General features: G+C 38.8%; 1 protein-coding gene across 1 annotated transcript in view; it reads left to right on the top strand.

The window, feature by feature from the left end:
• LOC133459025 (tetraspanin-5) overlaps window positions 1-22,731 on the top strand; it is a 28,215-nt gene extending 5,484 nt beyond the window's left edge. The window contains exons 2-10 of the mRNA XM_061739068.1: window positions 2,145-2,195; window positions 5,685-5,831; window positions 5,928-6,098; window positions 6,213-6,338; window positions 10,399-10,446; window positions 11,974-12,090; window positions 12,184-12,245; window positions 19,092-19,147; window positions 21,246-22,731. Of these exons, the coding sequence (XP_061595052.1) occupies window positions 2,145-2,195; window positions 5,685-5,831; window positions 5,928-6,098; window positions 6,213-6,338; window positions 10,399-10,446; window positions 11,974-12,090; window positions 12,184-12,245; window positions 19,092-19,104 (735 nt within the window). The 3' untranslated portion in view covers window positions 19,105-19,147; window positions 21,246-22,731. The remainder of the gene's footprint in view (window positions 1-2,144; window positions 2,196-5,684; window positions 5,832-5,927; window positions 6,099-6,212; window positions 6,339-10,398; window positions 10,447-11,973; window positions 12,091-12,183; window positions 12,246-19,091; window positions 19,148-21,245) is intronic.
• The last annotated feature ends 4,016 nt before the right edge of the window (window positions 22,732-26,747 follow it).

The following is a 26,747-nucleotide window of genomic DNA, read 5'->3' as shown; positions in this document are numbered from 1 at the left end:
AATTTTTTTTTCTCAGTTACTAATACTACTGTCATTTATCAGACACTTTTATCCAAAGTGACTTACATCTGAGACACACACCATGGAGCAATTAGGGTTAAGGCCTTGCTCAAGGGCCCAAGGTCGTTCATCTTGGTTGCCATTCTGCCACCTCTGTAGCCACTAGACTACCACCCCCAGTTCCATCCATCCATCCATCCATCCATCCATCCATCCATCACTCCATCCATCACTCCATCCAGGAGCCAGAGTCTAAACCTTCTGCCTTGAGAGCACCCTGGTGGTGTTGCCAGTCCACTCTTAGATTTAAGGGGGACCTATTATGAAAAACACGTATTTTCTTGCTTTAACATATATAAAGTGGTCCCTGCCAACTCAGAGAAGGAGTAAAGCAACCAAATTCTGCAGTGTCTGTACAGCCGCCCGGATGATCCATCCAGTGTTACGTAACAACGGGAGCGATTTACATAGGTTGGCCTCCGATGCGTGAAACCACGTCCACAACTAACTCCGCCGGCCGGAGCTTCCGCCATTTTTTCATAGCGGTGTATCGCGTCGTTCAGGCAGCCAATCAGCACAGAACCTCATTATCATAGCCCCGCCCACTCAGAATCCCGCATAGAGAATGAGGTTAGAGACTGGGATGATAAAGACATGGCTCAGAGGCTGAATTTCTAATTTATTTAACAAAAACAATCAAAAGCTTGTTTTTAAGACATTCAATGCCTGTTTAAAATGGGTATTAGATGCCATAATAGGTCCCCTTTAATTAATTGTTTTGTTTTTCTATTCATTTGTAGCATGAGAAATGCTTGCCACAAGTTGTCAAAGCTCAGTGGCTAAAAATGAGATTAGTTGTCTGCTATTCGATGAAGGAGCTGAAACAAAGTAAAATTAGCGATTTATGAAAAGACTTAATTACTAAACTGTAATATATAATTAATACATTGCCAATAGCCTTTTGCCCGTAGTGGGCGGGGATAGCCTTCAACAGTTCCCCATGACCCTGTGTTGGAATAAGTGTATATATATATTTAATGGATGGATGGATGGATGGATGGATATTGTAATTATTAACATCTTACAGTTATAATAATAATAATAATAATAATAATAATAATAATAATACATTTTATTTATAACGCACTTTATATTTGAAACAATCTCAAAGTGCTACAATAAAAACAGGTTAAAAAAGCAGCAAAAATAAGATGTAAAATTAGCGATTTATGAAAAGACTTAATTACTAAACTGTAATATATAAATAATACATTGCCAATAGCCTTTTGCCCGTAGTGGGCGGGGATAGCCTTCAACAGTTCCCCATGACCATGTGTTGGAATAAGCGTATATATATTTAATGGATGGATGGATGGATGGATGGATGGATGGATGGATGGATGGATGGATGGATGGATGGATGGATATAGGAATTATTAAAATCTTACAGTTATAATAATAATAATAATAATACATTTTATTTATAACGCACTTTATATTTGAAACAATCTCAAAGTGCTACAATAAAAACAGGTTAAAAAAGCAGCAAAAATAAGATGGACTAAAATTGCAAGAAAAAAAGAAAGTCAGAACATGGTCACCTATGCACAGCAAGGTTAGGCAAATGCCTTGGTGAACAAAAAAAGTCTTGAGTCCCCTTTTGAAACAGTTACAACAGTTTGGCTGCTGTGTCCTAGTATGCACAGTACCATTATCATACGAGAACTTGGACCCTCACCCGCCAAAGAGCACACTGGAGGCAGTAGAGTTCACTGTCCTGCTCAAAGACTCTTCAACACGGCTGTAATCCATCCACAGACCTCCCAGTTAGAGACAACCTACTCTGATCACTAAGCCATAACCACTCCATACCATGTCAGCCCCTTCCTCTGATCCCTGCTTTTGATCTCTTTAAATTTCCACCCTGTAGGGGAGAAATTATACAGTCAGAGCGTGTTCAGGCTGCTGATACTTTCTAATGTAGGAGTTTCCTCACTCTGCAGCCCAGGATGAGAAATATGTAGTGAGGGATTGCTGCCAGGAAACTCTAGTCTGAGGTTTTCTCTGTGTGCTTGTGTGCTTGGTGGCTACATGCTGCCGTCACAGCTAAATAACTCTGCTCTTTTGTGTCCCGTCTCCGCCAGTTCCTTGGCGTGGCGTTCCTGGCCATCGGGTTGTGGGCATGGAATGAAAAGGTGGGTATTTTTCATGCGTGTAATTAGAAGCCACATTAAATAATTGTATAAATACATTCACTTTCTCACATCTGGAAATAATCAACAGTTCATTTACACTGTTTTTTGACTCATACCCTTCCATCTGCATGGAATGCCAAAGTGGCTTTACTGAATTACAAAGGAATGTCGTGTTTTCCTATGGAACGCCCTCATGAACAATGGATCCTGAATGGATGTGATACGTTTCACAGATTCTTTCATCGTGGTACTCTCTGTCCTGACACAGACGGAGTAAACAGTGTCCTGATCTGCACTGAGGAACATGTGACTAGTATTTGTCCTTGATTGCACCCTAGTCCTACGGATCAGATTGCAACTAATGACTGTTTTCATTGTATCTTAATGCAGTTATTATTTGTTATTTACTTTCTGGAAAATAACAATAGAATTTAAGGTGCTTTATCAAAGATAATAGGAACTGCTCCTCAGTTTCATGTTCAAGTCTAAAATCATAAGTCTGTGTGCTTGAAAGTTACACATGCACAAAAAAAAGTTGCAAAGAGTAAAAATCTCCAAATTTTGAACGTGAAAATCAAGCCAGTTTGTTACTGATTTTCAAGCTGCCTAGGTACCGGTTCCCAAAAAGTATGTCACGCATTTCCCTGAAAGTACCAGAAGCAACCCATCATAGGGAGACTCCGACATTTTGGGAATTTACTTATTTTGCAGACTTTGATAAAAAGAAATATACCCTTCTCTTTGCCCCACCCGACAAAGCAGCCCTCCCATTTTCCATTTAACGAATGCAGAAATTAATAATGCAAAATTAGATTCAACAACAAAACATACAAGGAACTACATTTTGAAGAAGCGATGCTGCACTGCACTGTTACATGCGATCTGAGCCCAACATAAAACATGGTACAATTAACGATGTCACTCATGCGTTATGAAGACTTTTATAATCACTTACTTGATTAGGCCCAGTTGGTGTGGAGGCATTTTCGTCCATTATATTTTATCGCACAGGGATGCAGGATTAATTATGGCTGAAAAACACACCAAACTCTCTGAGGAATGTTTTCAAGACAGCAGCATAAAAAGTTGCAAAAATTACAAAACACACAGGAATCACACAGCAACACAGATAAAATGCAATAGGACTAAGGCTCCGGATTGACATTAAAACAAGAACAAGTGCGGTAGGAAGCTGCCAATATAAATATAAAATATGAATATAGATATAAAATATGGCAATGTGTAAAGCGGCGTGATGCCAGAGAAGGCTACTCAACTCGAGCATTTAAGGTGCAGAGGTGAGTGAGGCCTTTACAATCAGTGACAAACCTTAAGGCACCATGATACATAGTCCAGAGAATGGAGACAATTTGCAGGGCATACATACTGTATACAGGAGATCGCCATACTTTTCCCTGGTAGCAAAACAAAAGCAAGATCTGTGATGGAAAAAGAATCTTTAAATATAAATAGAAGACACTGTAATCAGCTGAATGAAGTCCTCTTGTTGCAGCTGCAATCACCTAAACCGTTTCCGCACAGCTCCCCCTACAGCTGAGCCAAAACCACAACTCGCTCATGGGGATTTGTGAAGACGATAGCGACATGTATATACTTCTGAAGAATAACAATTTACAAATCTGAAGCTATTTTCAGCCTTGTCCTAGGAATGTGGAATTTTCCATCGCGATCCTGACAGAAGTTTATGAGGCTTCATGTATTTGGAGAAGAAGACTATTTTATGAATATGAGATTGAGCTGATATGAATTTAGGTGAGATAAAAGTGAGCATTCTACCCTGATCGGAGTCTGTGATGTCACAGATCCCTGGAAATCTGAGCAGCTCACTGATCAACATGGACTACGTTTACATGCAGTCAAAATTCGGGTTATTGCTAATATTCCGGTTACTAAAACATTGGGAATATACCGTTTACATGGTAATTAATCATTCGGGATATCTCGATCAAACCAGCGACGCGCGGAGAACATCATGACGCAATTACCGTCATTTCCGCTTCTTCTTCCTGTATACAAATTCAAAACAAATGCTGCTTCGCGCAACTTTTCGCTCACCTTCTTCTAAATCTGGCTATCCCGGTACTTTCTACCGTCTACAAATGCCAAAATGTTCATATCCTTCATTACATTTATAAAATGATTAGTCTCCTCCTCACTCCAAAAGTGTGGCGTGGTCTTGCGTTTCTCCATGTTTAGAAGTACGTCATGGACTCAAAAGACCAGGATTCCTTGCATTCCTTGCATATTCGGGTTTTTAAAAACCTGAATATGAGCAAATTCGGGTTATTTAAAGGGGTTACTGGTGTTTACATGGCTGTGAAAATTCGGGTTATTGCCAATATTCGGGTTTTAAAAGGGTTATTGACTGCATGTAAACGCAGTCATGGTTGTGTTTTGTTGGCGGTTTTAGATTTGGTTGTCACTTCAAGTACCTGAATACATATATTCTCTCAAGCAAAGAAAAAGTAAGAAATTAGAATATGTCTCTGTGGCAGGGTGGAGGAGCTGCAGCCACTCAGGCTGACGGGACACAGGTGTGGCCCGTCAGCCTCTCCACCCTGCCACAGGCTGTGTTCGAAATCGCCCCCTATCCCCTATATAGTGCACTACATAGTGTGCACGCCATTTTGTAGTGCTGTTCGAATTCTCTACACTACATTTCGTCCACTACCTCGTTCACTATAAAATACCCACAATGCACCGCAAAAGTTAGTGTACAACCCATGTACCCTACTTTTTACTCCCGTATACCACAATGCAATGCGTCATGTTTTGTCTGAGGAGAAGAAGGAGAAGAAGAAAAAAGAAGAAGAAAAAATGGCAGCTGAACAGGAGGCGGGGGACGTTGGCGAATCAACAAATTGGGTTGTAAACCCCTAAGAAGCCTTTGTCTTTGCCTCCGCCGGTGCCTGAGAAGCAGGAGTTGTGCAAAAAGCACCCAAACAACCACAGGAATCATATTTCTTAGATGTATCAAAGCAATCGTCGGTTAAATGCCAGCAGCCAGTAGCTAATGCTAACGGTAGGTCGCACGTGCTAAATAGGTTTTAGCTCGTGCAATGTCGTGAGCAGTTATAGCTGAGGATTGGAACACACAACAGTAGTTGACAAAAGCACACTTCTACACCATTCATTTTCAACAATTTATTGACACAGAAGTATCAGATCCCGGAGCTGTTCGGAGTGTTTACATGTTGCATGTCGCGTCCGCTACGTCACAGGAACATCCGGCGCATTTACTGACGCAAACACGTTAAAAAAATGTACGTTGTAGTGTCCGAAATCTCCTCTGGTCATCCCCTATGTAGTGCACTATGTAGTGTACACTATGTAGGGAGTAGGGAGTGAGTGAACGAGTGGATGATTTCGAACACAGCTACAGTCTCCTTAAATTAGGTTCTATATTACCTCTTGTTAAATGCTGTGACACGTCTAACTGGCTCCAAAATTCTTGTGCTTCTTCTTCAGGGTGTTCTCTCCAACATCTCATCCATCACTGATCTGGGGGGCTTCGACCCCGTCTGGCTCTTCCTCGTGGTGGGCGGGGTGATGTTCATCCTCGGTTTTGCTGGTTGCATCGGAGCGCTGCGCGAGAACTCTTTCCTGCTCAAGTTTGTACGTCCCGTAAAAGCTTCCAGATTCTTTTCTTTTCTCTGCTTTCCTAATAACATCAGCTAAAGTCATAGACCCGTGAATGCGTCTACCCTGCAGTTTTCCGTCTTCCTGGGTATCATCTTCTTTCTGGAGCTGACCGCAGGAGTCCTGGCCTTTGTCTTCAAAGACTGGATCAAGGATCAGCTCAACTTTTTCATTAACAACAACATTCGGGCTTACAGAGATGATATCGATCTGCAGAACCTGATAGACTTCACTCAGGAATATGTGAGCGCTGGGTTTTTTCATCCTCTGGACTGATTTCACTATTGGTCGTTCATTTTCAGGGGGATTGTTGACATATGTTAGAGGTTTTTTTTTTGTGTCTGTTTAACCCTGCAGTGGGAGTGCTGTGGAGCTTTTGGAGCGGACGACTGGAATATGAATATCTACTTCAACTGCACCGATACCAACCCGAGCCGTGAGAAATGCGGCGTGCCCTTTTCCTGCTGCACCAAAGATCCAGCGGTAGATTTTTCCAGTCCTTTATGATAAAACACAAAAAAACTAATTAATGTAGTTTTAAGTTGTGTTTGTTTTTTATAAACAGTGTAGACTACTTTCCAACACGCTTTAACCCTTGTGCTGTCTTTGGGTCAAGGGAGGGTGAAGGGAGAAAAGAAGGAATGAAGGAAGGGAGAAAAGATGGAAGAAAGGAGAAAAGAAGGAAGGAAGTAGGAAAGGGAGTAAGGAAGGGAGAAAAGATGGAAGGGAGGAAAGAAGGAAGTAAGGAAGGAAGAAAAGATGGATGGAAAGAAAGAAGGAAGTAAGGAAGAAAGGAGAAAAGAAGGAAGGAAGTAGGAAAGGGAGTAAGGAAGGGAGAAAAGATGGAAGGGGGTAAGGAAGGGAGAAAAGAAGGAAGGAAGGAAGGAAGGAATGGAGAAAATAAGGAAAGAAGGGAGGAAAAAAGGAAGGAAGGAAGGGAGAAAAGAAGGAAGGAAGGAAAGAAGGAAGTAAGGAAGAAAGGAGAAAAGAAGGAAGGAAGTAGGAAAGGGAGTAAGGAAGGGAGAAAAGATGGAAGGGAGGAAGGAAGGGAGAAAAGAAGGAAGGGAGGAAGGAAGGAATGAATGAATGGAGAAAAGAAGGAAAGAAGGGAGGAAAAAAGGAAGGAAGGCAGGAAAGAAGGAAGGAAGGGAGAAAAGAAGGAAGGAAGGAAAGAAGGAAGTAAGGAAGAAAGGAGAAAAGAAGGAAGGAAGTAGGAAAGGGAGTAAGGAAGGGAGAAAAGATGGAAGGAAGGGAGAAAGAAAGGAAAGAAGGAAGGAAAAGCAAAGAGGGTAATAAAGGAACGAATGACGGAAGGGAGGTAGGAGGAAAAAGGAAAAAAGGAGGGTAAAAAAGGAGGAAAAGAGGAAAGGAAGAAGGAAGGAGAGAGCATGGCAGGAGGAAAGAAGGATAGAAGAATTGGGTCATTTTGACCCAAAGACAGCACAAGGGTTAACATGCAGCCTGCTAGGAGTAGGAAGGGACGTGTCTTCAGCGTCCCTGCTGACAGATAGCTTTGTTATCTGTGACCTCCAGAAGGCAGACTGACTGACGATGTCAGAAGGTCCAGGCTGCTTTCCAACAGGACGTCAAGACCTCAATGTTTAGACGTCCCTGACTCTGCCCGCGTTGCAAAGTCAGAAAGCGGATGGGAGGAGACCTTAAGCAGCACATTTATTTTTAACATAATAATACTCTCATTGCTTCTCACTGTTCACTCCACTGATCCCACTTCTATCTCTTTAATGAAAGTTGTCTGGACTTGAGTGCATGCTGTTCTAGCAAAGGAATTATTTGTGGAAAGTATTGAGGTAAAATTCAATTAAAAAAAAAAGAAAATCCTTGAACATGCACTTCAACTAAAATGAATTTTAGTGTACTTAAAAAAAGGGAAATGTTATACAAAATATATACCGTATTTTCTGGACTATAAGCCGCACCTGCATACAAGCCGCATCCGCTCTATTTAAAAAAAAAATAAGATATGCAAGCCGCAGATATTTATGTTGTTAGATTAGATATTTACTACATGTACAGAAGGATGTTGAACTGTAAATGATGTACGTATGAACCTAAATAGATCCTTTCCTAACAGTGTCTTTTAACACGGCAGCAACTTTGCTGATTAAAACGGGACAGAACCAAGAGAAAATAACTGGTATTTATTTATATCTGTTTGAAATCTGCTTCTACCTTCTTCTATCTGCTAAAGAAGAAGTAGCGTATTCTTCTTTGCATTTATTTTGTTAAAATCCACAGAATAGCTGCACCGCAACCATGCGGCTTTGTATAAGCCGCATGGTTGAAAACCTATGAAAAAAGTAGCGGCTTATAGTCCAGAAAATACGGTATTTCATATATAAAATGGTTCTGGTTATACTTTAAGGTGTTGCTTCAATTGTTACCACATTTTAATTGTTACCTTTTTTCTTGGATGAACTAAATGCATTTGTTTATAGCAAGTTGAAAACAACTGTTTTTATTTATTTATTTATTTATTTATTTATTTTTCAGTAACGCAATCATGTGTTTGGATGTACAGCCAAGTCATATCAAAATGCAAGATGTCAAGATTCGTGTTCTTATCAGCAACTGTCAAATCAGTCACACGTGTTTTGAAGATAAAACTATTACTATGAAATCCCCACATACCAAAGTCTGGTTTGTTAGGCCAGTGTGAGTTTTCCATTTGGTTCTCAAGCACAGCACAATTCCTGTGCCGGTACTTGGGCGAGGACGCATAGCCTATGCAACGTTTGCGTGACGTATCGAAGCGACAGTTCCTCACGTCATTTAAGAATATGCAGCATGATCCAGAAATCAAAAATATGACAGTGTCCGGAACAACTCCCAAAGAGCCATTGCTGTTATATTTTATGTGCCATTGTGCTGATTCTCTGAGCCCAGTAAATAAGCAGAAGCTTAATGTAACGATGTGATGACGTTACGAGTGGCTATCGCACTCAAGCAAAGTCGTAAATGCATTTACGTTTATGATCTGCATTCAAAATCGGCCGGTGATGGAAGCTTAGGCCGCATTTACACGTAGCCGGGTATTTACAAAAACTGATATTTTCCCCTCTACGTTTTCAAAAATATCCTCGTTTACACGGACCCGCATGAAAACGCTGTTAACGTCATGCCAGCCAATCAGAATCCTGGAAAAACATCAACAAATGACACGTGTAACTTCCAGTTAAGGCTGATTTATGGTTCCGTGTTACACCAACGCGGAACCATAAACGCCTACGGCGTAGGGTACGCGGCGACGCACACCGTACGGCGCGCATCGCCGCGTACCCTACGCCGTAGGCTCTGCGTCGATTTAACGCGGGACCATAATTCAGGCTTTACTTCCAAGACGGAACGAGAGTCTTTTATATAGAATATAAAACAGGTAAAATACAAGAAAATATTGACGGTGGCCAAACTAATTGTAAACACAGGTCGCACAAATGACGCTGGTGAGTTTCTGGTGCATAATGTGACGTTCTAAATCTCCGTTTTCCTCTGTTTTCCTCCGTTTTCCTCCATTTTCCTCTGTTTAGACGCAAACGTGAAAACGGAGTTTTTGAAAATCTCCACTTTGGCCGGAGTTTTCAGAAATTATCGTTTTTGGGGGCTTTGAGCTGCATTTTCGTGTAAACGAACGGCCAAAACGCATGAAAACGCCTCCGTTTTTGCTCCGTGTAAACAGGGCCTTAATCACGGTGTTGTTTTCCAGCCTCCGTCCAAATCCGGAGGAGAAAAAATTGCTGTTTGAATCAGTGAGTTCAGTTATTGCCCGAGTAGCTAAGCGTTCAGCTGACAGCATCACATGCTGCCAAGCACAAGCCAGCAGTGTTCGTCCTGTGACAAGGGAACGAGTCCCGGCTAGAGTTGGTGCAAAGCAGCGCATCGCCTCCCACTCCCAGAATATCGTCTGTAATCGTTGAAATTCTAGAATTAATTGCGTCTGTCTGGACGAGACTAAAACATATGAGAGGCTTTTTGTTCCAAGTACAATTCGAGGGAAGTACATACATACAAGGAGACACAAATAATCATTGTTAGAAATAAGAGTAATTGTTTAAGCAGCAAAATACAGGACTGTCTCAGACAATTAGAATATTGTGATAAAGTCCTTTATTTTCTGTAATGCAAAAATGTCATACATTCTGGATTCATTACAAATCAACTGAAATATTGCAAGCCTTTTATTATTTTAATATTGCTCATCATGGCTTACAGTTTAAGAAAACTCAAATATCCTATCTCAAAAAATGTGAATATTCTGGGAATCTTAATCTTAAACTGTAAGCCATAATCAGCAATATTAAAATAATAAAAGGTTTGCAATATTTCAGTTGATTTGTAATGAATCCAGAATGTATGACATTTTTGTTTTTTTCTAATTGCATTACAGAAAATAAAGAACTTTATCACAATATTCTAATTTTCTGAGACAGTCCTGTAATACCCTGAAAAAAGTCTTTGTTTCCATTTTCATTCAAAATGCCTTGATGTTGCAATGTTTATATAAGTTTAAACCCACTTCTCTCCACAGGAGGATGTGATTAACACTCAGTGTGGATACGACATCCGAGCGAAAGCGGTGAGTTGCAAATATTAACTTTAGAAATGCGACTCAGTTCCTTTTCTCACAGTTGACTAGTGATATAAAAGAGCCTAAAGAGCAGAAACTACTTTTCTCTGGGTTATTTTTTTCCCTCAGGATGTATGAGCTCACCAGTTACTCCACCCTCATCACAGTATTCCTCTTTCAGCCTATTCCTCAATTCCCCACTCTGCAGAGTAGAGCAGCTGGCTCTCCATCAGTACTTTGTGTGGTGTGGTATTACTCATGCGGCAGCAATGCGATGCAAATTTAATCCCCTCTCCCCTCCCCCCATCATTAACTTTGGCAGCACTCCATGGTAGGGTAATGTAAAGAAAAGGCTGTTGTCTTGCTCTTATGTGTAAGAGTCGGAGCAGGAAAACTGTGAGCTGAGTTTTTATTGGGAATACAATAACCTTTGAATAACCTTTGAGGGATTTTATTGTGAAAGGTTTTTGGAGGAGCCCAAAAGATGAAAAAGGTTAAACATGTTATTATTTAAGTTTATTATGATATCAAGAAATGCAAAGAAAGGGTAATTCCTACAGTACAAGTCAATGTATTTCATTTAGCATTAGTGATGCACCGAAATGAAAATTTGTGGCCGAAACCGAAACCGAAAATAATAATAAACACTTGGCCGAATACCGAACAATACCGAACATGGTTCTTCGCAGTTTTTCATTTATTTTGTCAATTTTTTCACCATTGCATAAATCAAATAAATTTGATTTAGGCATGCTTTTAAAAGAAAAAAATATTTTACAAAATTACAAGGTAGAAAACATTTGTTGAACATAAAAAACTGAACATTTTTTAATTTCCCAGCATTTCTTAAATATTCCAGGAGACATTATACCAGCAAAGAACAATAACTTAAAATAAATAAATTAGCAAAATACATTTTTTGGCCATCTTTGAGCTTACGTTAGGCTTAACTGACTGAACATTGTAACATAGGCCTTAAAACAATAAAAATGCATTAAAGCGCTCAGGGTTTTTTATCATTTCAAATGATAAATCAAACTTGTAGTGCTGAAAGACTTTGCAGATGTGCCCCCTCTAGATATTTGAGCCGAACATTCATTGCAAACAGCCATTCTTGTATTATTCTTTGCCACTCTAAAATACTTCCACACTGCTGACATGTTTGCACCGCACCACTTCACTCCCCGCTCTTTGCTGTTTGATTTCGTCATCTAAACGCACCTGTAATAGATTGATTTATGTTGTTTTTGTTCCACCTGCTGGTGAATGTTAGGTAAAATTCTTATGTGGTTAGTTTTTGGTTGGCCAACGATTTATGTGGTGCGCAACAGTTACGGAGCGGCCAGTCTATTTCCTTATATTACAACGCCGTTATTAATTGTTCGTTTTTTTTTCCCACTTATTCCACCGAACACCGAAAGTGTTTTTTTGCCATTTTCGGCCGAACAATTTCGGTTACCGAACAATCGGTGCATCACTATTTAGCATGTGATAGTTGGGCTGTAAAACTGCTTTGACTTGTAAATTCTCCATCAGGACTCTGAGCAGAGGACCTTCATCTACATCAAAGGCTGTGTCCCCCAGTTTGAGAAGTGGCTACAGGACAACCTGACCGTAGTCGCAGGCATCTTCATTGGAATCGCACTATTGCAGGTAGAGCCCGTGTGTGATCAGTTTTTTTCCTTACAGCTCAGCCCTTACAATATCTCTCAATTTAACCCGACCTTTATTTTTCTCTGGCTTTAGATTTTTGGGATTTGTTTGGCGCAGAATCTCGTGAGCGACATTGAAGCTGTGAGAGAGAGCTGGTAGGTAGTAAAGATCTTCCATATAAACTCACTTTAATTTAGGATATATATATATATATATATATATATATATATATATATATATATATATATATATATATATATATATATATATATATATATATATGTATACATATATATAGAAAGGGTTAGAGTTAGAAACCAGTGGGGGCACATGACTAATACTTCATCCACTTCATCCATTATTTTTATGGTCTATATGGTATAAACGCAGAAGGATAAATCAGGCTCAGTGAAACTCTTTATCTTCATAAGTGCCTGTTTCAGATGTATTTCGGGGAATTGCTGGCGGTTTGTTTTAAGGTCTGACATGAGCCTTTACAGAAACAGGATGTATCCTTGTAAAATTATATCCACTCTTTGGATTCACAAACAGAGTGTTATTCACTGGGTGAACCCTCAGATTTCCTGTCCTACTACTAGCTGATTTTTGTAGTATATATCTCTGGTATGAATAGTTTGAACTTCTGTGACCTCATTACGCTTCATCAAGCCAAAATCAGGTCACAATTCTCAATTGTCACGATCACAGTTCATCTGAGAGGTCCAAAGGCAGGGCACGGGACACAAATAGCAAAAGATGTGGACAGATTGACTTGAGGCCTCAAAGATGTTCAAATGAACAGAGTGAGCAGAAAATTCTCATGTGTGTCTTAATTACAATAATGTGAAAATTAAGGTATCAGATATCATTCTGCAGATTTTATTTCATTAAAATGTTGACATTTGACCATGATATTGGTCAGATAAGTAATCACAAGCACTTTTGCTTGTATTTAATTATGTCCCTTTTGCTTGTATCAGTCCTCTGTAATTTTAACGAGGAAATAAAGTCAATTGATCTTTTGTATGGGATTTACTCCAAGCCATTTATTAACCTCCAAATGGTTCTTGGTGTTTTCTCCATGCTACATTTATCATTTTCACTAACAATCAATAAGAGGATATATCGTCTACTGACAGTGGTGTAAAAAAGTGGGTATGCAGTATATGTGGCGCTAGAGGGGGCGCCAAAGCGATGGGGGAAAAATATTTTGAGTCGGCATTTTCTGTATTGAACAGCTGTTTGTGCACGTGTAAATGATACGATCCATAACAGAGAGGCATGTCACTAGTTAGGCTCCCGTCCTCTCACCCCTTCCCACAGGTTAGTTAAAGCTACTACTAACGACAGGTTACGGTCTTGCAACTCTGTACTGATTACAGAGCTTGACAAGAAAAATAAAGGAACTTGTTCGTAGTTATGCTCCCGCCGATGCTCCTATTTAGTAAAGTGTAATAAAACCTATGCAAGTAAAAAAAAAAACGAAACTTTATCAGTACACCTATTCAACATGAATTAACGTGAACATGTAGAGCGCGATAATTTAATCTGCTCCGTCTGTCCGCAGCCACAAGCACAGCGAACGTTAAACAAGCTAAAAAGAAACCTGCCTTTGTGTCATCTAACCCAGTGGTTCCCAACCTTTTTTCCTTTGAGCCCCCCCTACTTGTGTCTAAGACCAGCCGGGCCCCCTGACCCGTACATACTAGCACCAAAAGAGTAAAGTGATTCGTTACAAATCTTTAATTGAAAAAATGAACATTAATTATGTTTTTGTGATACATTTCTCTTTGGTTTACCCTGTATATGTACATATGACTTAGTCTTTCTCACCTTCATTTTGTGTCACGAATGTATAAAATACGCACAGAAAATAATTGCAAGGACATAAAATAATTTCTGAAAAATGTCTCTTTTAATATCAGAGCAAACATTTTTAACATTTTTCCTTTAACAACCTGTCGGAGTAGTAGTATGATTAAATGTTGAATAATGATTCAATATTAAGTTTTTATCCTGCTAAATAACTTGGAAATATATTTTGGTAATTTTAAAATACTACGTGGGTTTATACAGACTTGGCTTACAGTATTCCATTAGGTGTGTTATTATTTTTTATTTATTTAACATGCACAAATATAATTTTTACAACTGCATATCCTCAAAGCAGACAAAGTTTGGCGCCCCCCCAGAGATTTCAGGCGCCCCCCCAGGGGGGGCCCGGACCCCAGGTTGGGAGACACTGATCTAACCGTTAATCTTACGGTTTTTCACAAATCTAATAGCTTGCAAACTCTCGTATACCGCTGCTGACTGAGACAAGCGGCCCCTCCCTCTAACGTGCAAGAGGACAGGAGAGGAGGACGGGTCTGATACTGAAACATGCTCTTCATTCTTTCAAAACAAAGATGCCAGGGATATGATTTCATTTAGTGATGTTTTAGATTAATTTCCTATGAGATATTATTGAGTTTATGTAAAAACATTTGGAAATGTATGAATGATGAAGAGGAGGACAGGAGAGGAGGAAGGATCTGATACTGAAACACACTCTTCATTCTTTCAAAACAAAGATGCCAGGGATATGATTTCATTTAGTGATGTTTTAGATTAATTTCCTATGAGATAATATTGAGTTCATGTGAAAACATTCGATGTATGAAAGGTATGAATGATGAGGAAGAGGACAGGAGAGGAGGAAGGAGCTGATACTGAAACATGTTCTGCATTCTTTCAAAACTTCACCTAGTATTTAGATGCCAGGGATATGATTTCATTTAGTGACTTTTAAGATTCATTTCCTATGAGATATTATTGAGTTTATTTAAAAACACTTGTAAATGTATGAAAGGCATGAATCACGATGGTGATGAGGAGGAAGATGACTAAAGGGGTGAATAAAAGTTGAAAAGAAAGACATCGCTTTTTGGATAAATGATGGTGATCAGCCATTTTGTTGTTCACACAGTTATCTCTTTTTTTCACCAACTAGAATCTGCATCATAAAACTGGTAAATTTTAGAATTTGGGAATGATACACTTGAATTTAGATGTCTTCACTCGGATAGCCTATAATACTACAGTGCTGTTGTGATTTACTGCATCAGATGCAGCGACTTCTCCAAAGGATTTCCAAACTGATCCAATATGGATATCATTTCAAATTAAAATGTCATGTTTTTTTTACATGTGGTTTGACTGCTATGTTTTTTAAAGCTTCTTAACACAAAGTTCATCTGATTCAGGTGTACTGTAAGGAGGGAAAGAAAGAAAGAAGAAGATATAGAATCAGGAGAGACAGGGGAAGACGACAGGTTGGTCTAATATCAGGTGGAAGTGTAGGAACAGCCACTTGATATCAAGTGTCTAATTTTTAAATATTATTCATATCGAAATATTGCATTAGCAAGATGTGCAATTTATTCCAAGCTATTAAACAATGCTTGTTTGACCATATGCTGAAGGAGACAGGTATGAGGTTGGAGATGGCGTCTGCTATAGAGGAGACCACTGGTGACATCAGGTAGGAATAATTCAACTGTGAGGACAGAAACATAGATGGTTTGAATTCCTGCCGACTAACCAATTCACTGTGAAGATAAGGGAGATGAACAGAGAGGTGCAGAATGATAATGAAGAGGAAAGGAGAGGTGCAGATGATGATGAAGAGAAACTGGAACGGAGAGGTGCAGAGGAGAGGGCTGGGGCAAGGTCTTACTCAGAAGATCCACCTGAATGGCCTTTACCACACCAAATTCAGGGACTCATTGAGGCAATACACAGAATTATCCTGATGTGTCATATCCAAGATCAGACAAGAGTAAAAGGTGTTTTTCCAAAGAGTACTGTTTTAGAACTCTCCAATTGAGAGTAAGTGGAGTGGGATTGGTTACTGTGCTCCAAAAGTACTGTATTTTCCGCATTATAAGGCGCACCTAAAAACTTTTAAATTTCTCAAAAACTGGCAGTGCGCCTTATATATGATCATTACGGTAATTTCTGTTACTGTAGTCAGGGGGATTGTGGATAATGTAGTTGGTGTCGCCGAAGTAATGGCGCTAAAAACGTCAGGAATCGCCACAGACGTTCAAGACAACAGCAGCGACGCTGACTCGCATAATGGCGACTTTGACGAGACGGAGCAAAGCTGGTTTTTATTTTGTTAATAAAGTTTGACATACGGTACTTTTCTTCTTGTTTTTTTTTTTTTTGCATTTGCTGAAGGATTTTGTAGCATTTCCTGTAACGCAGCTCCATCAGGTAGATGCTAACTCAACCCCAGCCACTATAGTAAGGTATTTTACCATATATTTAGTGCGCCTTATAATGCGGTGCGCCTTATAGTGCGGAAAATACGGTAATAACAGAGTCCATTGTTTTGCATGTACACTTTTTGGTAAAGCTATGAGTTGCTGACAGACGCCTTGTGGTGGGGTATAATATCAGGCAGTGTCTTTCAAAGACACCGAAGCTTATCTGACGTGGAAAGAATTAGCATCCCGCTTATGCCTAGGTAAAACTATTGATATGGAATTGCCATGGCCGCTGAAAAGGCACACTGGAGAAGTGTGTTGACTCGAGTGCTCGACTAAATATTGCAGAAAGAAACTTGCCACTGAGGGAGAAACATGCACAGTTGGGAAATCCTAAAAAAGCTAAATTTTCTGGGTATCCTCGAGGTCATACGGTATGATGTCACACTGGCCGAGCATCTCAGAAAGGCTGCCTCAAAAAAACCACTGGATATCTGTCCTGGTGCACTCAAAATGATTTTTTAGATTCCATATCCGTATCCAGAATGTGTTTTAGGTCAAATCTGTGCCCAGATTAAAGTACTTTGCAGTAGAATTGGACTGCACACCCGATATTTCAAAGCAAGAGCAGGCCTCAGTTATCATACGGTATGTTCATACAGATAAGAGGAAGAAGGTCACTGAGTGTTTTGTGGGCTTCACTGCTGTGAAGGACATAACTGGGAGAGGCCTCACAGATACACTGACAGTGGTGCTGGAGAGTCTGGTAGAACAACGGTTCTAATATGAGGGGTAGGGCTGGGCGATATGGACCAAAAGTCATATCTCGATATTTTCTAGCTGAATGGCGATACTCGATATATATCGATATTTTTTCTGTGACATAATTGGGGTTTCCCCCAAAGCATTATAGCATAGCATCTCTGTTAGCTTCATTTTTTCTGAGGCAAACCCTTAAAAAAACAGTCAGTTTTAATACAAAGCCACATGCCAAATGTCACACAGGTACCTTTATTAACAGTGGTCTGCACAATATCAAAATGTATAAAACAAATGAAACAAAAATAAACTGCCTGCATATATAGAATAAAAATGCTTCTTGAATAAAATAAAACAAATATCCCTTTCCTGCATAACAATTAAATTAAAATACACAATTAATACAATGTAGACAGTAACAGGCAGACTTTTCCACTGAGGTTGACAGTTGTGCAAATAACAAAACATTTGTGCAAATCTCAAATAAAACATGTAAACAGATATTGCATCTCTTTGAGAAAATCTCAAATAATTTCAACAAGTCAACTACTGTACATTTTACAGATTTTGTGCCAGGAAAACTAACCCATCAACACTGTCAGGTTTCAGCACACAAAGGTACTTTTTTACCAGCGAGAGGGGTCAGCGTTGATGTACAGTCAATTTGTCGCAAAATAAGCTATATCGATACAAACGATATTGTCTTGTACCATATTGCATTTGAAAATATATCGATATATATTAAAATCTCGATATGTCGCCCAGCCCTGATGAGGGGAATACACAAAGGTGTCCAAGCTTTGATACAACAGAGATGTGCCGGGGCTCCGTTCATCTCCTGCTGTAGCCACAGCCGGAGCGTTTTGCTACAGTATGTGATGCAGCGTCCTCCAACAGTGTCAAACCTTTGGTATGACTTATTGTTAGAGATAAACTTTGCAAGAAAGGCACTCCAAGCACCAGCCATTAGATTGATGTATTCTGTGAAAGAATCTTTGCTGAAGTATAGAGAGGAGGGTTTTCAGAAGTCACTTAACATCGTAAGCAGGATACCCATTGAAATGGATGCTTCTCCAGAATTCAAAGAGAGACGTTTCAGGAAGCAAGAGAGCTTCCACGATGACAATTCCAGCACTGGTCATCATGAAGAGGAACCACAGAGGCACTTTAGGCGCATGGATTTCAACGCTGTTGCCAACACAGTCCTGCAAGAGTTGTCCGACAGGTTTTCTGATCTTCAGCTTGTCTGAGAAATTTTAATTCATCACTAAAATGCAGCACATGGCAAAAGCCGATGGAGGAGACAGTTACCAGATATGCCCTGAGGACCTGTGATGTTTCCAGAGACTTCATTCAAGAAATATACCCAGCAAGTCATCTACTGAAGGGTTACTGGGCTCTTGAGAAGTTGGGAGAAGTTAATATGTCTGCATAGCCCTCAGAGAGTGGGTAGTTGCACCCCCGTCTACTGTAACTATGAACAGGATTATGAGGGAGTGGAAACCAACAGAGCTGGGACAGGAAATTCGAGCAGGTGAAGCTTGAGCTACAGACACAAGAGTAGTCATGAAAAGAAACAAAGAGGACCCCGGGTGGATGTGGGGGAGTTTAAAACAGGAAAACACACACAGCTCAGAGCAGAACTGTGACATTTTTGTTGTTTCACTCATCACGAAAGGTTGTCTATGGTGTCATCTTCCTTTACTTATCAGGACTAATTATTATAGAAAAAACAAAGGTCCCGACGTGCTTAACTTAGGTTGTGACTTTGGTTTGTTTAAAGTGTTTGTTCACATGTTTTTCCTATGCATGTTGATTTTATTAAACATTGGTAGAGCCTTAGGAACAGCTTTAAGGAGTGAAAGTGTTTCAGGTTCATCAGGGGGCTCATGTCCTAGAGAGCTTCTCTCTGCTTTGCAGGAATGTTCGCTGATCTTTTCTCATCTCATCACTCATGCCATGACCTGTTTTTTGCCCTTTTTTCTGCAGCTTGTTTACCTAAGACCTCCAGAAAAAACATTTCAAAGGCAAGAAGGATGTATCAGGTGAGCCTGTCGAGTTCTTCAGTAACAATTTTAATGCAGTTAAACGTTTCCTGCCATGAAAAAAAAATTCCAGGCCCCTCCTCCACCGCAGAAAGACCAAGGATAAAGACTGTTCTTTTCTCTAAATATTCAATGCGCCTTGATTTTAATTATGTCACTAAATTACGCCATCAGACTGTTTTCAAAAGTAAATAACATTCAGATACAAATCTCAGGTCGTTAGAGCAAAAGCAATAAGTCATATTTGTCCATGAGTCTGTGATTTTTTCCCCCAATTTAGAACTAGCATTTCTAAAAAGGTGTTTTTGAACAAAATTGTGAATGCAAGTAAAGTAATATCACAGGCTGAAATGAGCCTGCAAAATAATAAAATTCAAACAAATAAATAAAACAAAAATACATAAAATCACTCAATTATCAATGACAAGAAAAATTATTTACAAATTTTAAAGACAAATTTGGAAACGTTTTTGATTTCAATATAGAACAAATACTTTAAAAAAAAAGGTTTTCGTGTATTATTTCATATATCAGGCATTAAAGAGTTAACCTTTGCAGAAGAAAAAAAGAAGAAAAAAGTTCATGTATTTGCCCCCCCAAAAAAAGAAATCTCTGTTTCTCGCTTGACTTTAAGAGAAGCTGAAAACTACGTTTTAGGAAGACTTTGTTGATATTTGTGTTTTGGTTCGCGGGGAAAGTATGTTAAAGAGGAAAGTAAATTCAGGTTGGAAAAGTCTTGACCTGTGTGGTGGCAAAAATTATTGTTCGTTCAATAAAGTGTTCAAAAAGTAGTCAGGACACATCAGCTGTCTTTCTGGAGTTTTAATAAAAGAAAAAACATTCAATGAATGGAGGATCACACAGTGCCGATCTGATCAGACGCTCAGTCAGCCTGTAATGCCCCGCCGATGTTTTCGGCACACGCTATCTTATACTTTCAGCCAGGCTGGGAACAAAAGACAAAACATATATATCACCCTGACAACCATGCCAGGCACTGTGTCAAAAGGAGCTTGACCTCGGCCCTCGGCAGCATAGGAATGTTCACAACAAAACAGGATTGTGAACGCATACAAGATCAAAATTTCCCATTACACCTGCAAGCCAAAGCATCGTATACCTTTTGTAAAACAGGTCCGACTGCTCGATACCGCCCCCAGTCTCGTGTTTCGGATTAGCTCTGTTCATTGAACAGTCCGATCTCACAGACTACGTTTACATGCAGTCAAAATTTGGGTTATTTGCTAATATTCCGGTTAATGAAACATTCGCAATATTCCGTTTACATGCGTGAGCAAACAGGGTTATCCCTGTATACATTGTAATTAATCATTCGGGATATCTCGATCAAACCAGCGACGCGCGGAGAATGTGATGACGAAATTAGCGTCATTTCCGCTTCTTCTTCCTGTATCCAAATTCAAAACAAATGCTGCTTCGCGCAACTTTTCGCTCACCTTCTTTTAAATCTGGCTATCCCGGTACTTTCTACCGTCTACAAATGCCAAAATGTTCATATCCTTCATTACATTTATGAAGTGATTAGTCTCCTGCTGGTCTTGCGTTTCTCTGTGTTCATAAGAACTTCCTGGACTCAAAAGACCAGGATTCCTTGTGAACAGATCATGTGCAGAAAACAAATTCCTGTTCCGTTTGATGGGGATATTCCGTTAGGCGTTTACATGACCGAATATTCGGCTTTTAAAAGGAGTAACCCAGGGGTCATATTCAGGTTTTTAAAAACCGGAATATGAGCAAATTCGGGTTTTTCAAAGGGGTTATTGGTGTTTACATGGCCATGCAAATTTGGGTTATTGCCAGTATTCAGGTTTTAAAAGGGTTATTGACTGCATGGAAACGCAGTCAGTGAGGGAGAAAGTGAAAAACGGATGCAAAATTGTCTTTTTGTTTAATCAACAAACATTAGTTCTGCAAGCAACACTTTCTAGCAGCCAAATAAATACATACAAAAAAAAGGAAAAGGTTGGGCCAGGGGTGCTCAGTTTGAGAACCACTGCTTTGGAGTCAGTTATTGATTCTCCTCCTTCTCTTCTTCTGCTGGAACTGACATGTTTTTGTTTCTTTTTCTTCTTCTCAGGACTCTGTTTTGGACAACCAACACTGAAGGGAAACATTTGATGGTGCTGATGTGTCCAGTGTGGAAGACTCCCATTTATATGTAAATAGTAAATTAAGAATAACTCTCAGATTTAAGTGAAGTGCAGCCTCTGGGACGTAGTGTAGCTGTGATACGACACAGGATCAACACATACGGTCAAATCCATCACAGAACATGCAGCTGTGGGGAGGAGCTGTGCAGGGAGGGGATTTGTGAACGTGAAAAATGAAAGGAAGGCTTAAATATAGCTTTAAGGTAGTGCTTCATTCAATAAAAAACAAAAAAAAAAAACAGACGGTTTTAGTTTTCCAAGTTTCACAGCTGCAGTTTTTAACAGCTGCATGGCAGCAGGGTTGTGCACATATGGAGTGATTCTGGAAATGCACTGCATGTCCACTGTCTGCTCATAGGACATTGGTTCACCTAAATATATGCCATACAGTATTTTAAAATATTTGTTTAGTATTCTCAAGCAAATTGGCTGATAAGCACCTTGTTGAATGTTCGATGGAATCTGCTTAAAGCCACAGTGTGAATAATAGGGTTTAGATTGACTGGTAAGATGGCCACAGACACAGAATCAGTCAGCAGAGTTTACCTGGGATTTTTAAAACAGATGTGATGGATGTAGTAAACTTTGGGAAATTAGTTTGAAATGTTGAAATTCACTGATATGTAATCAAAGTTCAGCCTTAAGCACTTTACTCATCATAAGGGAGAGGTCGAGCTGGTGGGAGTCGGAGGTGACGCTCCATCACTGTCAGAGTCTTTGATAGAAAATCTCTTTCAGTACATTTACAGGACAGTTTCTTCCAGTGCATGTCAATGGATGTTTTTATTTCTCCTCCATTTTGAGTTTGTTGCCACTTTCTGCCTATGTTGATGAACTTTTGTTCATTTTTCCTGTTTTGACCTCCAAGTTTTCACTGGAAAATGAAGATACAATTGATTTTTCCTTTTTCCTTTCTTTGTTTTTTTTATTTTTTTTTATTTCTGGTTGCTGTTAACAGCATTGAACAGAGTGTATAAAAGATGTACAGCCAACTTTCATACAGTACTTGAAGCAGGGCGCACCGGCTCTGTCACCAGCAGTTTTATGTTAACGTTGACATTAAGCACCATAAAGCATTACATTTTCTGTTTGCCTTTAACGTCACATCATCCAAGTACAGGGTTTTAACATCTTCAGACGAAGCTTAATCAAACAGATTATTACTGCTGTTCACGTATACAGTAAGTTTAATAAAGCCAAGATGGTTTCAGACAGCACTAACAGCACCATATGAATGTTTGAGTTTACTAACAAACACTTTTTCACATCACCGAGTGCCATATTTGCTATTTCTATGAACTCCGGATTATACCTTTTTTTTCCCCTCTCCAATATCTTCTCCTTGTTGTTGTAAATAACTGGATAAAGATGTACATATACAGTATAACTGAATAAATGTGGTTCTTTACAGTATTTTGTCTGTTTACATTGAGATTTATACATGTGTTCATTTTTACTGATAAATCCCACACGAGTTTCAAATTTTGAATTCCTTTAAAAGGCAAAACATGTTCTCCATCAGTTTGCCAAATAAGTAAGACGTTGAACAACTCTGGTTTTTGGATAAATGTGATTAGTGATGGTTACAGGACTGTCTCAGAAAATTAGAATATTGTGATCAAGTTCTTTATTTTCTGTAATGCAATTACAAAAACAGAAATGTCATACATTCTGGATTCATTACAAATCAACTGAAATATTGCAAGCCTTTTATTATTTTAATATTGCTGATTATGGCTTACAGCTTAAGATTAAGATTCCCAGAATATTCTAATTTTTTCAGATAGGATATTTGAGTTTTCTTAAGCTGTAAGCCATGATCAGCTATATTAAAATAATAAAAGGCTTGCAATATTTCAGTTGATTTGTAATGAATCCAGAATGTATGACATTTTTGTTTTTGTAATTGCATTACAGAAAATAAAGAACTTTATCACAATATTCTAATTTTCTGAGACAGTCCTGTAAATTGTGTTTTTCTGTTGCGGTGAGCAAAATATTACTCACTCTCACCATCTAGTGTTTGCAACGAATATTACCGGCTTTCTCAGCATTAAACTGCAGTTCTGAGCAAATATGTTGGTCATTGTTGGTTAATGAATTCATTTTACCCCTAAAAAGTCTGAATAGCATTTTGCTGACATGGTGTTGTCAAAAATACACCAAAAAGAAATCTCAGCTGCACTAAAAATTTGGCTGAGTAAAAGTAACATGCTAAGTATTTATTCCTTTTTTTTTGCACTGTAGTGAAAGGACGGCTTCCTCTGTCTGCTCTGAACTGTTGCTGCTTTTCAGATCCTCAGCTGTCCAGTAGAGTCGGCACCTCAGAGAGGAAAAGCAACGTGGATGTTTTCTTGTAAAATCAACTTCCACGCTGAAAAGCAGAGATTAGTTGTTCTGTGACACACACACACAGACACACACACACACACACACACACACACACACACACACACACACAGAGAAACATACACCTTTCCTTCAACACAACACAGATAAAGGTGCGTTATCAGGCACTGAGTTCAGAAGTAAGCTCTGACCTTTGACCTTTGCCTCTGCTTCTTTTTCAAGGCTCCAGAAAGAATGACAGCACACTTGCTCACACTGACCTGATCATCCAACCTTTCTTTGAAACTGAAACATCCACAGTGCTTTGACTCATCATTTTTTGATCATGTTTTTGATATCTCACATGGAATACATTTACAGGAAGTTATCAGTTGTGTATCAGTTATTTTTGAAAGTTTTTTGCTCACCCCCAACAACATTTGATTCAGACTCCATTTCTTTCTGTTTGTAAAGTTTCTGACCAAGACTGAGCAGGATTTCTGGAGCTTACTGTAATGTCGGCTTACACATATTATTTTCAAATATTGTTTTATTATAATTTTTTTAATGAAGTTAGCAGAAGTGGTGGTGTGTCCAGGGTGCACCGTCCTCTTCACCTCTACACAGCTGGACTACGGCTCCGGCTGACCTTCATGACTTCCTGAATTGGAACAAGCATCTGGATGGACTTTATCAGGAACAGTAACTTTATCAGTAACAGTCTTTACTGTAATTGTACTGCTTCTGATTCGCTTTCTGTCCTCAGCTTTTCACACACGGTATGATGTTCGATATGCTGTTAGATTTGAATCCTTCCTCATGCCGATACAATGTTGAATGGCCTTGTGCTTAACGCTTAGACATATTTTCTGTCATTACATTTTGATATATAGCTAGATGGATAGATAGATACTTCATTCATTCACAAGGGAAATTGACGAATTCCAGCAGTATCCAAAACTAAACGAAAGGGAATGCAATGAAGACTAATAACACAGAAAAAGATGAAAAGATCCAATGCAAACAAAAACAACAAATCAAATCAAATTGCTTTATTTGTCCCAGGTTCATCATACATTGTATAATTGACAGGGAAATGCTTAATACACCTGCTCCAGAAAAGAAAAGAAAACAACAGAGCACAACGTAAGAACGGGATCAAATGTGCAAATTAGTAAACACAGCAGAATATTAAGAAAATTAAAATTTGTGAAGTTCTGATGAATTTTGTGGTTCAGAAGTTTGAACGGTCATCTTCTTTCTCCATGAAAATTACACATTTTACAGGTTCTGACAGAATAGTGCACACCTCTGTCTCCTCCGTCCTTGTGGACTTCCTTTTCTGTAAAGACATTAGCAGTACTCGAGTTGTAAAAAAAATAAGGGGGGATGGTGGATTTTATCACATGGGGACAGATAATTTGTGCTGATTACAAATAATATAATATATTACAAATAATAGCAGTGACCAAAACAGCTGCAGAAATACTGCAGGAATGACATAGCAGCAGTTAAATGCAGACTTCTGTAAGCTTTAAATATCCACTGGGCTTACATCAAATATATCAAAACACAACAATAAAAAATGTAATTTTTAAAATTAATTTTTATCTGAATTTATTAATATGCCTCTGTCCGTCACAGGATAAGTAAAATGGATCACTGCAAAAACTCAAAATCTTAACAAGAATATTTGTCTTATTTGTAGTTAAAATTTCTCATTTTAGTTAAAAAATCACATTACACTTAAAACAAGACTCATCACTGGAAAAAACAACAATTTTCACCTGTTTCAAGTATATTTTCACTTAAAAAAAGCAGAAACATCTGCCAGTGGAACAAGATTTTTTTGCTTGTAATAAGAAGATAAATCCCACTGGCAGATATTCCTACTTATTTCAAGCGATTTTTACTTGAAACAGGTGAAAATTGTCAAATAAGTTATTTTTCTGGTGTTATTTTTCTGGTGATGACTCTAAATGTTGAAATAGCAGTAAAACCACATTCATTGATGAAAAGACATAAGTGATGGAAAGGGGGGATGGCAGTTTTACAGGGGGCGTGATTTGGACCGTATTTATTTCAGGGGAGGATGCCATCCCTCCTCATCCCCCCTCAACTCCACTACTGGACATTACGAGCTAAAACTGAGCTGCAGATACTTGTACAACCTTGTCCTGTGTCATGAGCATTCACTGTGCTTGTCGAGCTTATTGGACCCTCTAGTTATTGTCAATTTGCACAATGTTTTGAGAGTCTTGAAAACGCTTTAAAAAATGGCATCATTTGGTCTTTTTTGTGATCACTGTAAACTCTGACAAGCTAACAGAAACTGATAACAATTATCTGAGAGCTCAAACTTGGCTTCCATTTCCCCTTCCGCTCTACAATCACACAAATAATAACATACTGTGTTCATCTTCTGCTGTTTTTTTCCCTGTGACATTTTGCTATTGTTTCTGCTGACAGGAACACTTGAGATGAAAACTGCTCTCCCAGCAGTAAAACACTGACACCCACTGGCTGCTCAGTCAAATTTACTGATTTTCTATCCAACATTAATAACTAGTGTATTGTAATCCTTTTTCAAGTTTTATCTTTTATTTGAAGGAATATGCATTACATTGACCCATTTATAATACTTCTAATTACAGGTATAAATGTTCAACAACCATATGGTTTGTTTGCATACTGAGTCCTTTATGCAGCGTACAGATATACAATCTTAACTTATCGCTGATTACATTAACTTTATGCTATTGCCACTCTTCTTCTTCTTCAATCATTAACAAAGTTAATAGCAGCGCTTGTGTTTTCCAGCGTGTTTACCTTTAACACATTTGACAGAATCTCTTGTGTATTTTTTTTTTTACCTTTTTTTCTGGGATGTTCACAGTTAAAATAATGCCTTCCAAGTGTTTTTCTTTCATTAACCTATCTCTAATGGCGTTAAACCACTTTGTATATTATGCAAATCAATATTAGTAAGCTGGAACAAAAGTACAATGTCATACAATGTCATGAAGACCTGGTTGTATGAATTAGAAAACAATGACTGAAGAGCTGCAATCTCACTAATTTGATACCAAAAGGAATACACT

This window comes from Cololabis saira, chromosome 1 (assembly GCF_033807715.1).
Source record: "Cololabis saira isolate AMF1-May2022 chromosome 1, fColSai1.1, whole genome shotgun sequence".
In the NCBI taxonomy this organism is placed as follows: domain Eukaryota; kingdom Metazoa; phylum Chordata; class Actinopteri; order Beloniformes; family Belonidae; genus Cololabis; species Cololabis saira.
This window is presented reverse-complemented; position numbering and strand designations above follow the sequence as displayed.